The sequence below is a fragment of the Larimichthys crocea genome, chromosome XVII, assembly GCF_000972845.2.
Source record: "Larimichthys crocea isolate SSNF chromosome XVII, L_crocea_2.0, whole genome shotgun sequence".
NCBI classification, from domain to species: domain Eukaryota; kingdom Metazoa; phylum Chordata; class Actinopteri; family Sciaenidae; genus Larimichthys; species Larimichthys crocea.
The window spans coordinates 23,005,131-23,020,860 of record NC_040027.1 but is presented as its reverse complement, the minus strand read 5'-3'; the positions used below and the strand labels follow the sequence as shown (position 1 = coordinate 23,020,860).

Below are 15,730 nucleotides of genomic sequence, written 5' to 3'. Positions count from 1 at the left end.
CAAATACACAACAGGACAGCCAAATAAACAATGTAAATTAGACAGCCTCAAAGATCAGCAAATACCAAATACTGGAATAACAGAAAGTAAGGAACTATGGGGGAGTGTATTCAGCATTTTTTCCTGTTATTGTTTACAATTGTAGTTTTTTGTGTGTCTTTTAGTCTTTTTGTGATCAACAATACTGCACACATCAAAACACATTTGTATACAGCCTAATTAAATCTATTTAACAAAATATGAATAGTGTTTAATCAATGTGGTATGAGATGTGGAGAAGGCTCTACTAAGCTTGGTAGAGTTTGGAGAGTGTCACCATTTTGTTATTGGCCAAACAGGCCTTGTCTCAAGGTAAATGATAAGAAACTGTGTGTGACTCAAGAAATTTTAACTCAAAGCTGTTCGGTTATGCACGTGTGCATGTTGGGGGAGGGGAGAGAGTTATCCTTGAGCCATTAGGAGAGTTGGAGAAGAGGAGGCCAACTGAATTGTTCTGGTTCAGAAGTCTTTCTAAACAGAGCGAAGATTTACACAAAGTTTATCTAGTGGCCAATTGATCACGCAGAATATCACATATCCTTTTTTGGGCTTAAAAATGTACACCCTGATATTTGTGCACTGCCTAGGCGGTCTGTTAAGACTGCTCTGGTTTGTGATTGGTAAATGCTATGTCGGCATAAGAGTGATGAATCTCTATAAATAGCCAGGGAAGAAAATGTGTGAGTGACAATGACAAGTATGTCCAGCTTCCTCTGACCGAGGAATACCTTCCACAAAGTCATTAGAATTCTAGACAACAGTACATCTTAATTCTCCTATCACGCCATGCAGATGGTATTCATTTCAAATTACAGCTTATCAGCAGATCTAAACATTAGAGTGACCCAGGGCAACGGAAGCAAGGACAAAAAAAATGTTTCATTTTAAAAACAAGGGGATTTGCAGTGCCTCAGGAAAAAGCAGTGCTGTGTCTACACTGTGCACAGGTGCAAGCTTTATCGTCATTTGTTTTGAACATACAAATGTCTACAATGTTTTACTGATCCTTATCGAATAAAAACCAATGTGCTTAAGAGTTTATGTTCTGCTCAGAAAGAGTGAAAATATTTCAGTGATCTGTTTGTAATAAACTCATTAGATACCCTGGGAGATTATAGTGAATATTGTACAATGGAGTAAATTTCAGATCAGTATGACATTTATGTCTGAAATTGACTCAATTGTACAATAACAGTTTTCTACAAACACTTAACACTAAGCTGGGTGTGTGTGTATGTGGGTATGTGTGGGTGTGTCTTTTGGTGCATGTAAAGTAACTAAACAGAGTGTTCATAGCTCAGGTAATCCAGCCTGGTCCTTACCTGAACAAGATGAAGCCAATGGACTCGACAGCAGCTCTTCTGACGTCATCATTCACGTCACTCACCTTCAATGAGATCAGCAAAACAGTCAAATAACCAGAGCGCATACTCAGACTCATAAAATCCTGCAAATAACCTTCATGATGCAGCTCCCTTTTGGCTCACAGAATGTGGAATATACTCCACTATCACGTCTAATAACGTTTGCTTGTATAAGGTGCCACCTACAGGACAACAAGTTGTTCACACCTCTTAAGTCTGCAACATTTTCAAATGTAGCCACTGAAAACACAATAAACTAAAGCTCTAAAGTCCCCAGCAGCAGGTGAGGCGCATGTGGAAAAGGCTCATTATGAATGACTTAGTCAATGGAAAGCAATGTGATACTGGATGACACTGGCACCAACCAGGTCTGTTCCCTGTTGCTTTTCCTGGTCTGTGCTTGTAAAATTAACACTGTGTTTGCATCTTTAACAAAATACAGATAACTTCTCCCTCTCTGTGCCTTTGCAGCAGACCTGTGTGATTGTGAGTAGACCGTATGGGAGGACGGGTGCAAGGTGGACATTGTTCAGAAGTTAATCAATCATGGGTGTGGTCATTCTGATTGTAGATCTTTTTTTTTTTATGTCGTCAGCTCTTTAGATACTATCAAATGTGTAAATAACGATATAGTATTGTGTTAAACATGCAGTCGAAAATATAAGTATTAACTCCACAGTGTAATTATATTGTTATAATAATAATGTGCACTGGGTTTAATAAGGGATGTCTGAACCTTTAGCTTCAGGCACAAACAGGAAAACACTAATGTTCTTTGTTAAAGCTGCAGGCCAGTCTTTTGATTTAAGCATATATAAATATTGGACTCCCAATAGAAATTTTGGATTGATCTTTTTTAAACAATCGTAATTACAGATATAAACTAATCTGAATTATGATGCCAGATACATCTGTTGTGCAACCTTGGACGTTGGCATCTGCCTCACAGCCGGCATGATAAAACTGTCTTCCCCACAATGAAATAATGTGTTGTGAAGACTACCAAACAGGAAACACTCACCGCGACATGTAGCAGACGTCGGATGGCCTTGTTGTTCCCGGAGCCGCAGTAGGCCATACCCACTGTGTACATACCAGAGCGACGCAGGATGGGGTCCTATCATAGACATAGTGAAGGAAAGCAGAGCTTTGAAGCTTTGTGTCTGGATGCACAACTACAGTCAACATAGTTTGAGTCATTTACCACATCTAGCTGCAGGATTCCAGGCACAAAGTACAAAGGAAGAGCCTCACATATGAAATACGAAATACACACACAGCCTAGGGTTGTAGAGTGCATACAGGGCTCAAAAGAACAAACACTGGAATTACACACTATGCAGTGCAATGACCTAATAATATCATCAGATTTCTTTTCTTTATATCCTCCCTACTTCCTTCTCTCTTAATCAGGTTTGTAATTCCAGTACTGCAACTGTCATTGTTGCTGGAAATAAGACAACTCAGATCTCATGACATGCTTTCTGATAGTTTTTCAGCTTTACCTTGTCTCTGCAGAGGCTTTCAATAAGGGCATCGGCCTCCTCCATACGTCCGTACATGACCAGGGCAATTCCCACTGCAAGACCACGCAAGATCTTCTCGTGCTGCGTCTCCTGAGCATAGCCTACCATGTCCTCAATGGCCTGGGCAGATTTGGAACCCAGCATAACCAGACCCAGGGCCAGGCCTGCAGCTTCACCTGAGAGGTCACATGATGTTGTCAGCAGGGCTTATTTAATTTTTTTTTTTTTTTGTTATTCATGTCATTCTTTCAAAAAACTTTTTTTTTTTTTATGCGTTAATGTTTCATTTCATTAAATTTTGTGTGGCCTTAATCAAAATGTTGTGTTATGTTGTGTAAATATATTAGATTAGCCGATCAGAGCAGTGAGGACCAAAAACTAAGTTACCACCCTGCAGAAAATCTGAGATTTTGTCTGAGGTCTACACACCAGTAACAGCATCATCCTGGTACAGGTTGGACTTGAGGAGGTCGTAGACATCCTGTCTGGCTGTGCCCAGCGCAGCCAAACCTAGACCAAGGGCACCACCATGACGGACAATCTGTGAAACAGAAAAAAAAAAAAAAAAAAATGGCCAATGAGGTGGAACATAAATTAAATCATCCGCCAACTTGACTTAAACTAGCAGCTGGTCTCAGATACAAACAATAAAACCTTTAATTCTAAATTAATCAAACATAAGTTGTCTAATTTCATTACTTAGTTTTAAAAAAGTGATTCCCTTCTTTCAGCAATCACTTTACAAGTCATATGCAAGTACATATTTGACAATGAACCGGCGTCCAAAGTCATCATAAAAACTCACATCATTGCTGGCATTCTTGAGCTGACTGAGCAGGTAGTCAATAATATCTCCACCATGGTTGGCATGAATGAGTCCCAGAGCATACAGTCCTCCTCCCTCCTGGTAGGCAGAGCCAGGAGAGGTATCTTTGGGCAAGTAGGTGGCCATTAACTGGAGAGCCTCTTTCTCGTGACCCTGAAAAACAGCATGTAATGTTCAAAATTGAATCTGAAATAAATTTCATTATGATTTTTTGATGTACATTATAAATCATCATAGAGGCTTCACCTTGTGGATGACACCCAGACTTGCTGTGGCTGTGAACTTTGCCCAGTTGGTGGCTCTTGCAAGCCATTCCAAGTTTTCTCTACAAGGTCAAACAAAGCTCTGGTCAAAATGTCATTCCAGTGAATATGATTCTTATTCTCTTGTAGCTACGAACTAAATTACCTGAGGAACTGGTCACTTGTGGTTCCTGTGTGCATGAATGAGTTGGCTATTACCGTGGCTGTGTGGCACACCGAATTTCGAACTGCATCCTGGAGTGACGGAGAAAATTAAAGTAATATGAAAGGTCAAGAGGAAGCTATGATAGCAAATGTGCTTTGCACAATATGCAACTTATCTGACTACGTAAACAGCCTATTAGTCACTAAGGCTTTCAGCTTGTTGTTACCTTACCTTTGTGTTTTTGAGGATCATAAGATCTGTGTTGTTATTTCGGATTAGAAACTGCAGGTGCAGCTCAATGGCCATCTCCCCGCTAAGAATTTTGATCATCTTGGCGTTCTGGTCTTTGGGCTCATCTTTCTACAAAAATACAGACAGGCAATGTGATGGTCTGCCAACAAACTCAAAGTTGTTCTATTCAGACAAAGCCAAAATGGCAGGCATCTGGTATAACAAAAGTGCTACAGTACAAAACAGCCCAGAGAGATTACCGTTTCTGCTGGCTTTCCAGCAGGGGAGCTGCCAGCCTTGTCATCTGTCTCCATTGCATCACTAAAACACAAAAAACAACTCTGGTCAGGGCTATTATTTGTAAAACGTAATTTCCTCACAAGTAACTAACTCAATGACTCAAGAATATGTATACTTTTAGTTAGTAGCCCTATGTCTCCAATAAATTCAATGCATTGGGCCTAATGTGCCATAAGATGTACATCTGTATTAGAGTTTATTCAAACTCTAATGTCACATTCCTGAGACATTACTTATTTTCTGAACCTCTAAACAATCATATGAAAAATTATAAAAAACAGATTATAGGGTTTTATCCAAAATATTCTGACTGAATTATCTGAACTTGTGTAATAACCGCTCCTACTGGTATGTTCAATGATCTGCATCTCCCTGAGAACTTGCAGACAAAGCATACCTGACCTTTTAAAGTTTTGAGGTTTCGGTTACGTTCCTAGTAACTCTTTTTCTAAAGTAGAAATAAGAACCAATAACAATGAAAAGTCAGTAAGCCTTTGTGAACATGAACACCACACAGTGCTTAGCCTGCCCACCTGTCTTTGTCTGGTGTGGGCACAGTGCCTGTATTTGTAGAGCCAGGGACCGCAGGGATAGGTGTCCCAACCGTTCGCAAGTTCTGGATGACAGAGGAGAGGAACTGCTGGCTGGCGCTCTCATACAGGTCAAAGCAGATCTGATAGGCCATCAGCAGGTTGTCCTCCTTCACTAGCTTTTCCAGGATGTCACTCACAGCCTGCGGGTCATCCAGGAATATCAGGCACTGGAGAGAGGAGGAGAGAAAAAAAAATGGAGAGGATTAGATTCTGACAGAGTTTTATGATAAATAGAACATTAAATGGCTGTCGGTATGACTCAGGGCTAATACTGGTGAGCTCTAGCTGACACAAGACATCTTTTTTAAAAATATATCTTGAGCACAAAGCTGATGATCTTATGCAGACTAAACTACACTAAGCTGCGAGACTATGACTGAACACTACAGTATAAGCTTCAGGAAAGTAGGACTGTTGTATTAGACTGCAATATTTTAAATTAGGTATACAAAATTAACTGTAAACTGAGTCTACATTAAAGCAACATTATCAGTATTAATATCCAAACTTACATCAAACACTGCAAGCAAACCAGTGTTTGAACAGGTTAATCAGGGAGATGATGCAGATAGTCTTTTTGAATTGATGGTTACCTGGCAGACATTGATGAAATCAGGCTTCTCCAAATTCATGTAGAGTTTGACCAGCACCCGCAGCACCTCGTTGCGGAACTTTTTGTTTTGCATCAGGGACATGCACACCTTCAGGCTGTACGCGAGGAGTCCACTCACATCATTCTACATAAGAAGAGAAAGAAAAAAGTTAAAATTGTGTGTTTCAAAGAAGAAATAATTCTGTACATTTAACAGAATAAATCAAAATCTAGACTTTTGCCTGTCGCCTGTGCAGGTTATGCACTGTAAAATTAGTAAATGTCACCAAGGCAGGCAATGTTAATTCTTTTGAATTAATTGATTCTCTTAAGCTCTGTCAAAATTTTGGAGCATTATCATGCAAAGTATACTAGACCATACAAGATGTAAAGCAATTCCGTCAATTTTTAAAGCTAGTAGATATTACAAACTAATCACAAGTCGGCTGTAAATGACAATAGCTGCTGACCGATTCTAAGATGGTCTTCTCAAACATGTCAAGTCGCCGGGTCTCCAGGGCGATGCCAATGGCCTGCTTGTACTTGTGATCATCTAGGCAACGCAGGAACATCTTGTTGACAATGCCCTCAAGGCGGGGGTCGATGCTTTTTTTCTCCTCATCCTCTGGCAGCTCGGCATTCTCCACCCGCAGCTTGGTGTAGTGGTCGATGCATTTGGCTAGCAACAGACACAAATAAAAAATTAAGGGGGGCTCCATTACATGTCTGAATTCAATGACGTAATCCAAGTAAACATTTTATTCTATATGTCCTTCACTGGCTTTCTCAACCAGACTGTCCTGTTAGGTTGGTAACTGATCATTTTTATTTTATTTTATTCCCCCATTTAAATTATTTATTTCATACACTGGCATGATACACAACATACTGAAGAATCAGGTAAAGTAAAGTAAGTCACATGTTTTTGATTGATCACTCACCAATGATGGTCTCCACATATTCTGAGTCATCTGTGACATTGAAGAGCTCTCCAGCACCGAGAGCATAGTTCAGGGACTCCTCAAAGGCTCCAAGGTGGTAGAAAACCTTTGAGGCCACCAGGGCAGCAAATGCTCTGCTCCGAAAGGTCTCATCCTCATACAGGACCTCGCTGTGAGTGGACAACAGATGGTTACATAAGACTGAGAAGACTAAAGTTATTTTTTCTCTGACCTATAGAGCAATTCCTGTCATGAAGCAGTAAAAATTTTGAAGGATGCAGAAGTTTTCTGAATCAATCATTCCCTACTCCATTTGTGATCATGAGGCAATAGTATGGCCCTGCTGCATTTCATCTGCATTGTCTGGAATAGGTCACCAGGTGATTTTGTCGCATACCTAGTACACCACAATCTTTCTTATTACTGCAAAAGCATGCCTAATGTAACATCCTTTCATCGGTTATAGTTTCCAAGCTCATCACTACTTACATTTTATCAACGGATCCAGAAATCTCAGCCCAGAAGTCATTCACAATGGAGTTCAGCTTGTGAAGAGCAAACTCCTGCAAGCGAAACAGATGTCACAGACATATCATTTACAAAACAAGCAATTCTGTCATGACATGAGATCCAGCTTAGTTTACTCAATATCTTTGATAGTTTGGAAGGAGTGTTTAAGGTGCAGTCAGTATTGAGCTTCAGCTTCTTAACATTACTCACGTCCTTCAATCTGAATCTTGTAATCTGAGGCATGCAGGACTGATAGCCTCTCATTTTCAAACCAGTGAACACAAATGGAAGACGGATCAATAAAACACTTCACTGGCTCTTATACTCTAAGTGCCTCCTTATCTATTCAGAGAAAACATCTTCATACAACTTGTCACACTTCAAACCTCTAAGAAAACTTCTAGGAACCAATCTTCAATCTAACATACAGTACACTATTAAAGATGTTTCAGGGTAACAGCTGAAGCTCTTCTGGAAATTAAAACTTGTGAGTGTTTACAAATGATCTCTGTATGGAAGTTTGCCATCATCTTCCACAACCAGTTCTTACCTTGAGCTGTGGCTCCTCCTCGTCAAGGAGTGAAATTATTCCAGCTAAAGAAAAAAAAGAAAAAATTAAAGTGATTGTCGCTTGACTCATTAGTTTTTTTTTTTATGAATCATAACCAGCCATCTTATATTTTAATGCAATCTGAGGTAAGGTAGGAGAAAATACTAATACTAGGTTACATAATAATAATAATAATAATAATCATATACTAATACATTTTATTTCCTAAGGGTGCCCTCTGTCACCCAAGGACACCTTACAATAAATAAAAAGTAGACAGCAAATAACAGAAACAAACCAAAAGAACTATAAAAGTATATCATATATCAAGAATACAACATTAAAAACAGGTTAAAAGTTCATAACACTGTCTTTATTAAAACACAGTAGATGCAGCTGCATTTGATAAAAGTTTTCTCATGAAAAAAAAAGTAACAACACTACAAACACAAATGTTTTATAGCCAAACGAACTAACATTACAGAACTAATAAGAAAACATAATATAAAAATAGAATTAAGGGGCAAAGTAACACATATTATAATAACATTTCTTATCTCTAAGATGAAAACTCGTTTATATAAAGATATAAACATATAGACATGTAAACATGAACTTGAGCAGCCTGCTAGGACGGCTAAAACCCTGAGCACTGTTAGCATCAGCGTTACGTTAGCCTACGACGATTTCTTTATTATTAACAGACATGCAGTGAACACATCAGTCACATAATCACATCAAACACACATCGATCACTTCTCTTCATCCTGATTAATAATAACATCAAATGTATCGACTATCTAACGGTTAACGGCTGCCTGTCAACGGCTACCGCCGTGTGACTCAGCTAAATCAATGGACGCTCTCCACGACTCACCGGCTGATGTTATCATGATTTTGGCCTCTTTATTCGCACCTCAGCCCCACGATCCTGGTCCGATGGTATAATTCCGTGCGTGTTTTTTAAAGGGAGATGTGTAAAAATAAAAGGTTTGTCACATCAGAGAGTCACAGCAGAGGAGACAAACGCTGCTAACTTCTTTTTGTCCACTACCGCAAGTACCTTTTGCGAAGGACCTCTTGGGCTGGCTGCCCTCTTTTTAAGCCTGATTAAAAATACACATAAATATAATATTATTCATTGTATTTTCGTAGTTTGGGTCATTTTATTTTGTACTTTACTTTTTAAAATATTATCTTACTCTCCATTAAAAAAAATTTATGGAAATAAAGTGAATGAAAGTGTCCGATTTATGGACAGGCTTTCCTGAAAGCGTCTACCGTGAATCAGTTCCTTTGCAAACACTGTGGAGATGAACAATGTGCGCGTCGTGTCAGTAACATAAGTAAATATGTGAGAGTGCAATGTGGATTAAAGAATTTATATACAATCAAATCAACTAATATCACATTTTTAATCTGTAGAAAGAATGGGCAGTGAACGTCCTTTTCGACAAAGGTGTTTATTTACATATTTATACGAATGTACAGAGCAGTAGCCTACATAAATAACGTGAAACGTTATCACAGATTACATTGTCAATAGCACTCATCCAAGGCACACAGTTCTAGTAGCTGGATTAAACTGCTGGAAAAAAAACATAGCTGCTGGGCCTGTATTAATGAAGTAAGACCCTACACAAAAAGACCTTATTATATCAGTTGATGTGCTTTAGTTATGTATGTGTTCCCCAAAAAAATCTAATGATCAGATGCCCCTGGCGCTCTGGGGCCACTTGATCATCCATTGCTGTACTTGACTATGTTAAAGGAGTACATCTGTTGTAGCTGTATTACAGTACCAACATGTACTAAAATGACATAATCAAAACAAAAAAGCGAAAAAATAAAAAGTGATTATGGCTAAGTGATCAACACTACCTTACATACACACTAAACTCCCTTTGTGACTAACCATTGTAGACCGAAGAGACTGTGAATAAGCAAGATGGCAACAGATTTGATGATTTATCAACATATTTCTTCAGAACAAGCACCGTGAAGAAACACTGTAACAGGTAGTAAAGCTCTGTAGCACCATAAAGCCAATCTCACAGTGAAAACAGGATTGTCTACAGTGATATGCCTCCAGCCACAGGTCATGTCATCATCAGCTGTCTCTTCCAGCTGATTCTTCATCAGCAGATGGTCCAGCAGACAAAGGATTGGTTTTCAGAGGGATGCTTTCCTCAATATTTCCATGGTCACCTGAGGAAAATAATTACTTAGTTACTTTGTGTGGAATTGAGTTTAATGAAATTAATAAAACACAATTTGACTGCAGTGGGATTTAAGCAAATAGCCCGTGCATTTCAATTTACTTCTATTGCACAAGTTCATTCAGTTCATTCTTGAATTTCATGAGCTAACTTTTTTTTCCCCAATTGTACATTACCACTTGAAGATGCACAGACAAGGACAATTAAAGTGAAAGACTTCTTACTTTTCGGGAAAAAAAAAACCTCTGAAAGATATATTGCCCCACAGTGTGTGTGTTCTGCTATATTGTGGCTAAACTGGTCTCTTCTGCTCCGTCTACTACAGACTTTTCTTTTCTGAGAATGAATGATGTGTGAATGTCTATGTCTCTGCTGACCACATGACAGACTGGCATCCTGTATTCATGCCTCTTATCCATGTAGTGCATTCTGGGCTAGGCTCCAGTTTCCCCATCAACCCCAAACAGAACTAAGTTGGTGTATGGATAGAGGAAGAAGAGTTTAAAGAAAATATCCTGTGTGAATAGAAATGCTCCTGTAGCTCAATCAATTGCATTTTGTAATGATGCTGGTACCTCTTTCCCTGGTAGTTGAAGAGTTGTTGACCAGGCCTCTGGCTCCTCTTCTCTGAGGCCAGAACAAACACTGGAATGGCCAGCAAAAAAAGTTCCCTCTATCCCTGGTATTATCTGAAAGGCAATAATAAGCATCAATTTGGCAGCTTATCTAAGGCCCTGATTGTTCTATGAATGCTCCTTTTGTTCCTGAGCCTTTGCAACCATGCCTGGGAAGAAAAATGTGTGGTCTTGTGAATGAGTTGACCCATGAAGTGCACGAACACAAATCAGCGCAGTGTTTGCCAAATATTTCTGGAGGAACTTATACTGTGATAGTGCTCATTAGTGAGATAATGAGCGTAAATGTATTTCATCTAACATGACATCATTATAATACCTACATTCCTTTAGTTCTAAATCTATAGTGAACTTATTTAAGATATCACTATCTTCTTGTAACTAATGATAAATGTCAAAATGTGTAGCTCAGTAGTTTTTTCATATGGGTAATCCAGCATTATATTTCAAGCATTATCAAATCTCTATATTGGTCTTCTTATCCAGGGTTCAAACTTCATGTTGACAACTGACATTTGCCTTGCTGACGTGTGTTTGAGCGCCTGTTTGGACAAACAGAAACAACTAATTGCACGAACAAATAATGTTGCATAGAAATGAATTCATGTAAAATCAAGATTGTGCACGGTGGATGTTATTACACCTGCTGTTTGAGATGAGCGTATAACGTTGCAGGCGTTTGTCTTGATGCTGAGCATTTTGGCCTCTGTCTTCGGAATGAAACAGCCGACCCACACGGACTCTGGTGAATGTTTGTGAAACACTGAGCGGATCAGACTCTCCAGGAGTTGCGCACACTGATGCGTCTCGGCACTCTCTTGTCTTGTGTGTATTAATCCAATCAAAGCTGGTCGAGCTATTTTGGAACGTTTCGTGCGCGCCTTTACATCCTTCAAGATCTCTTTTAAGCACAGTCGGTTGGATTTTTCGCTGAGAAATGTCTGTCTGAAGATGAAAATGATGACAGGAGAGTCTATGGCTCGCTTTGGGCTGTAAACATTTGCCCTCCTCGTTGCTGTTCTCTGGGGGTTGTCATTGCGCGTTGGTCCCTCTGGACACGCTGTCACATCCAAATCCTTGGGCGTCGCTGTTAGAGGTATTTCATTGCTTTCAACAGTCTTACAGGAAACATGATTTGCACTTGCGGTGTCACTGTGAATGCTTGACGGAGAGGCGTGGGGCTGCACGTTGCTGTCCGCCAGGCTGCCAGGAAACATTTCTCGGATGAACTCTTGCAATATTCCAGCATCATCCCCGTCCTCCTTTTTACTTGAGCATGGGTCACTCACCAAATAAATCCTCTCTTTACCTCCGATCAACGCTACAGCCTTCTGAAACTCCCTCTCCTCGTCGGGCAGCGTGTCGTCCACAGAGTTTGCCATTCTTGCGCAATTACGGCGGCGCGGGTCCGTTTTATTTACATGAGCCGTCAAGTCATTCACTACCACCTTGCTGACCGGTGAAGAGCAAGAGGAACTTCCTCGCGGTCATCGACACATCATTAGGGAGGGTGTGGATAAAGGCTCAACGTCTATTTCTATTGGTTGGTCAGTTTAGTGGGCGGTGCCGGCGGTCAATGACTTCATATACATCACAGGCTTGTTACAAGATAGTGAAGTTAATCTTTAATAGATAACAAGATACAAAACAGTGATTATAAACAAGATCATACAGCAATAGTAACGTGGGCGTCAAGGAGAAATAGAGCAGTTGTTTTTTCATGAGTCTCTCATGAATAATCCAAGAGATGCTGGTCTGGTCTGTGGATGATGAAATCAGGGTGCAGTGGTCACTTTCTTTATTTCCACTATTTTCATTACAAAAGGCCCTTTCTCTCCAATGTTGTAGATTCCTGTCTTCTCATAGAAAAGAAAGAAACAAAGAGAGGACAGTCATAAGTACACACTTCAACACAAGAGCTTTTTTTCCCATAACTGTTCAAAAAGCTTCAGTGATGCTTGACTTCTTTATAAGATCAAACATGCCTTTCTCCCCCCACTACTACATCAGCAGTCTGTTGAGTTCTTGAGACTCTAATCCTTTAATCCACCCCTGCCTGTTCTTTAATTGAAAGGTGCTGTCAGTCTGAAATGCCACTGAGTTTGTGAATTAAAATACAAATTAAACAACTTAAGCCGCTAAATCTGTGTGGGCTTGCTTCATTGTTTGCAGACGAATAAATGATAAACCATAAAGCCTGACCGACGCCAATACAGAGGTTTCAGCCTTTGACCTTTAGACTGGCTGAACATTGATTAGTTTGGAGGTGTGTTTGTTGTTTGGCTTTTCTTCAAACATAATCTGCATACACTTGCGTCATCATATGCAACTGACTGACAGAGATAACTTTTCCTCAATAATGAATTTAATTTTGTAGCTGATCATCTTTAATTCCTCCCAACTACATAATACCACAAAGGAGAGCTGTAGAAACTCTCTTTGTGAATCTGTGATCTCTTTTGATGTACACAATCTACACAGAACCTTTATGGTTATATAGGTGTCTTGGTTAACCCACTGACCTCTTTGTACAGGGAAAGGAGGTGCTGAGGGTCAAGAATCTCACTCGGACCAGTGAGAGAGAAACGAAGACCTAAACGAACTGCAAAAAAAGGAAAGTTCTCATATGAGTCAAATACAGCAATCATATAAAGGCAAGCATATGAAGCATTTTCAACTTTGATTAGTAACATCATTTGAATGAGAATGACACAAACAACTGTTTCGGTGGCTTACATTCAGATGTGGGCTAAATAATTTCTGTCTTTATACTGGACTGACTGATTTATTGGAGTACGTTTGGTCTTTCATGAATATCAGATATCAACCAATCATTTTGTCTCTAAGATAAGATAGGATTTACTTTAATTAGAATAATTAGACACGTTTCTACTAATTTTTGTTTTTAAACACACATAGACATGCAAATGTAGGGAGATGGTAGACTGATGGGTTGCCAAGTAGCAGCGAATTCGGTGCTTTACTCAAGGGAACCTGGCACCTCTACAGCTACCAGACCAGTTTCCTACTTATGGAGTTGAGTTAGATCACATTATCATTGCACAGCACTCAGTGTCCTTAAGAACCTTAAGAATACATAATTAAAGTGTAACAGACACTCAAGATTTTACTGGTTTTGGTGAAGATCTTTAGTGTCAGATGACAGACAAGGAAGTGGGTGGATTTGGAAAACCAACAGCTAACAATACACTATATGTCTGTCTTGTTCTTCCTAATAACACAGTTGCTACTTAAGTTTCTGTACCTGTTCAGCAACATTTCTCTCTGCCTACGCTTTACCAAAAAAACATTACTTAATCTACCTGTTTCTACTTACTTAATCTAACTTTCCTATTGCGTTGACACAGTGCAAACAGTGTGAAGATGGGTCTGTTAATGTGAGACAAATTCTTAAGTGCTGTTCAGACTTTCACATCCACGTAAGCACTATAAGACTATGGGGGAAACTGAATACTTTTTGTAGCTTTGTAATAAAAACAATCAGGTTTAAAAAGTAGCACACAAGCTGAAATTCTGTCTTTTGCTGCCATCTTGTGGTTGACAACTATTTCAGGGTGCACTATTGTTTCTATATAGAAGAAAGGGAAACAAGGCTTTCGATTCAGTATGTTATTGCTCTTTAAAAATAAGAAATGCAGACTCTAAAATATAAAATAGTTTCACCAGTAGGCCTATCAGCCCTCAGAAGGACATGTCTTTGTCCACAAGGGATAGGCAGTACCAGGTGGGTGAAGATAAGGGTGTCTGGAAATGCCAGATAGTATTAGGTAGGTTGATTAAAACAGACAAAAACCTGTCCTGTGGTTTTACAGTAAAGCTGTTACTTAATGACATAACACAAGGAAGTGTTCTTTCTGTTGTATCTAAGAAGCGAGTTTCACTAACAAGAACAACTGCCAAGTTTGGTTGTGGAGTTTTTACTTGCCACTCAAGCTGATACAACTCAGATACAAATGCAAAATAGTGTTGATGATTTTGCTCCGACACAAGAGCAGATTGAAGCAAACAAAGAAAACACATTTGCAAATAGTACTTGGTATTCTTAGCAGCAGCTGACAGATAACACTTTTTGATTTCATCATGCTGTCTTGAGTCAAGAGAAGAAGTGTGGCAAAACCCTGTGCACAACCTGTGATTTTCTTGTCAGACACCAGATATCTGAGAGTGGAAAGATGAGATGCAGTCAGAATCTTTGCAGGCAAACCGGAGTCTCCAGTGTCAGCAGAGGAAGAGCTTCTTCTTCTTCTGATTACATTGTTTTCTGTCATGTTGAAGTCAAGTGGAGTCTGCATTGGCATTAGCAACACTGTGGACACATTACCAAAAAGTATAATCTTTTGGTTTTAAGACAGTTAAAATGTAAAATGTGTAATGTTTGTGCTGATGGAAAGTGCCAATATTAACTTGGTCTTGTTTCCTCTTCAGACAAGTGCGCAAAAACATGTAGCCATATAACCTGTAGTGGAGGAATGTTGCCGGAGTGGTTGATCTTCCAATGACTTGGAGGTGGTTTCTCTCCATGGCTGAGGCTCCCCCCAAGAACCTGAGACATTTTGTTTGGTGAAGTTTAAATGAACAGACTACCACTGCAAAACATCATCTCCAATCCTATAATTGTATGGATTTTCATTGTTATTTATACACTGACAATGGCATGTTGAAATGTTAAACTTCAGATGAGAAAAAAGCAACATACTGATAATATCATAACCTCTTCTATATCCTAACTACTGTGTTTCCACTTAATTTTGTGTTTTCCATTTACATGTTCAGTTTTCTTACAGAAGAGAGATGTTAGCTTGTTCCATATCAGTCGGCCATAGTTAACATAGATAACATAAATGGGTGATTAGATTTATGTAATAGATACGTATGTAATAGATATTCCTGCAAAATCCATATGTGCATTCATGTTATAATATCAATATGGCACAAAGCAATATCAAACAATAAAACAAAACTTTATACTTATTTT

The 15,730-nt window shown here is 39.2% G+C and overlaps 2 protein-coding genes across 3 annotated transcripts in view; both read right to left on the bottom strand.

The window, feature by feature from the left end:
• Nucleotides 1–8,960, bottom strand: part of psmd1 (proteasome 26S subunit, non-ATPase 1) — a 38,487-nt gene extending 29,527 nt beyond the window's left edge. The window contains exons 1-16 of the mRNA XM_019255006.2: nt 8,758–8,960; nt 7,881–7,924; nt 7,310–7,383; nt 6,821–6,990; nt 6,350–6,558; nt 5,881–6,024; nt 5,228–5,454; nt 4,655–4,715; nt 4,395–4,523; nt 4,164–4,252; nt 4,002–4,080; nt 3,735–3,908; nt 3,359–3,470; nt 2,909–3,105; nt 2,425–2,520; nt 1,362–1,426 (exon numbers count right to left, since the gene is read on the bottom strand). Coding sequence (XP_019110551.1) covers nt 1,362–1,426; nt 2,425–2,520; nt 2,909–3,105; nt 3,359–3,470; nt 3,735–3,908; nt 4,002–4,080; nt 4,164–4,252; nt 4,395–4,523; nt 4,655–4,715; nt 5,228–5,454; nt 5,881–6,024; nt 6,350–6,558; nt 6,821–6,990; nt 7,310–7,383; nt 7,881–7,924; nt 8,758–8,773 — 1,886 coding nt within the window. The 5' untranslated portion in view covers nt 8,774–8,960. The remainder of the gene's footprint in view (nt 1–1,361; nt 1,427–2,424; nt 2,521–2,908; nt 3,106–3,358; nt 3,471–3,734; nt 3,909–4,001; nt 4,081–4,163; nt 4,253–4,394; nt 4,524–4,654; nt 4,716–5,227; nt 5,455–5,880; nt 6,025–6,349; nt 6,559–6,820; nt 6,991–7,309; nt 7,384–7,880; nt 7,925–8,757) is intronic.
• Nucleotides 8,961–9,636: 676 nt separating this feature from the next.
• Nucleotides 9,637–12,228, bottom strand: LOC104923505 (uncharacterized protein C2orf72). 2 transcript variants are annotated; one of them, XM_019254996.2, is made up of 3 exons: nt 11,378–12,228; nt 10,675–10,788; nt 9,637–10,088 (listed from the first exon to the last, which is right to left on the bottom strand). In XM_019254996.2, the coding sequence occupies exons 1-3, from the start codon at nt 12,114–12,116 to the stop codon at nt 9,991–9,993; spliced, it is 951 nt and encodes a 316-aa protein (XP_019110541.2). In that variant the 5' UTR covers nt 12,117–12,228; the 3' UTR covers nt 9,637–9,990. The 2 variants fall into 2 exon arrangements, with proteins under 2 accessions (XP_019110541.2, XP_019110542.2); XM_019254997.2 differs by having other exon boundaries at nt 11,382–12,228.
• Nucleotides 12,229–15,730: the final 3,502 nt, after the last annotated feature.

Bases quoted from the DNA above. Each gene is read 5' to 3' on its own strand.
- LOC104923505 (XM_019254996.2), bottom strand. From the start codon at position 12,116: ATGGCAAACTCTGTGGACGACACGCTGCCCGACGAGGAGAGGGAGTTT. The intron at 10,789-11,377 runs GTGTAATAACAT...ATTGCCTTTCAG, and splicing joins ACGCTCATCTCAAACAGCAG to ATAATACCAGGGATAGAGGG. The intron at 10,089-10,674 runs GTACCAGCATCA...TATTTTCCTCAG, and splicing joins TTCAACTACCAGGGAAAGAG to GTGACCATGGAAATATTGAG.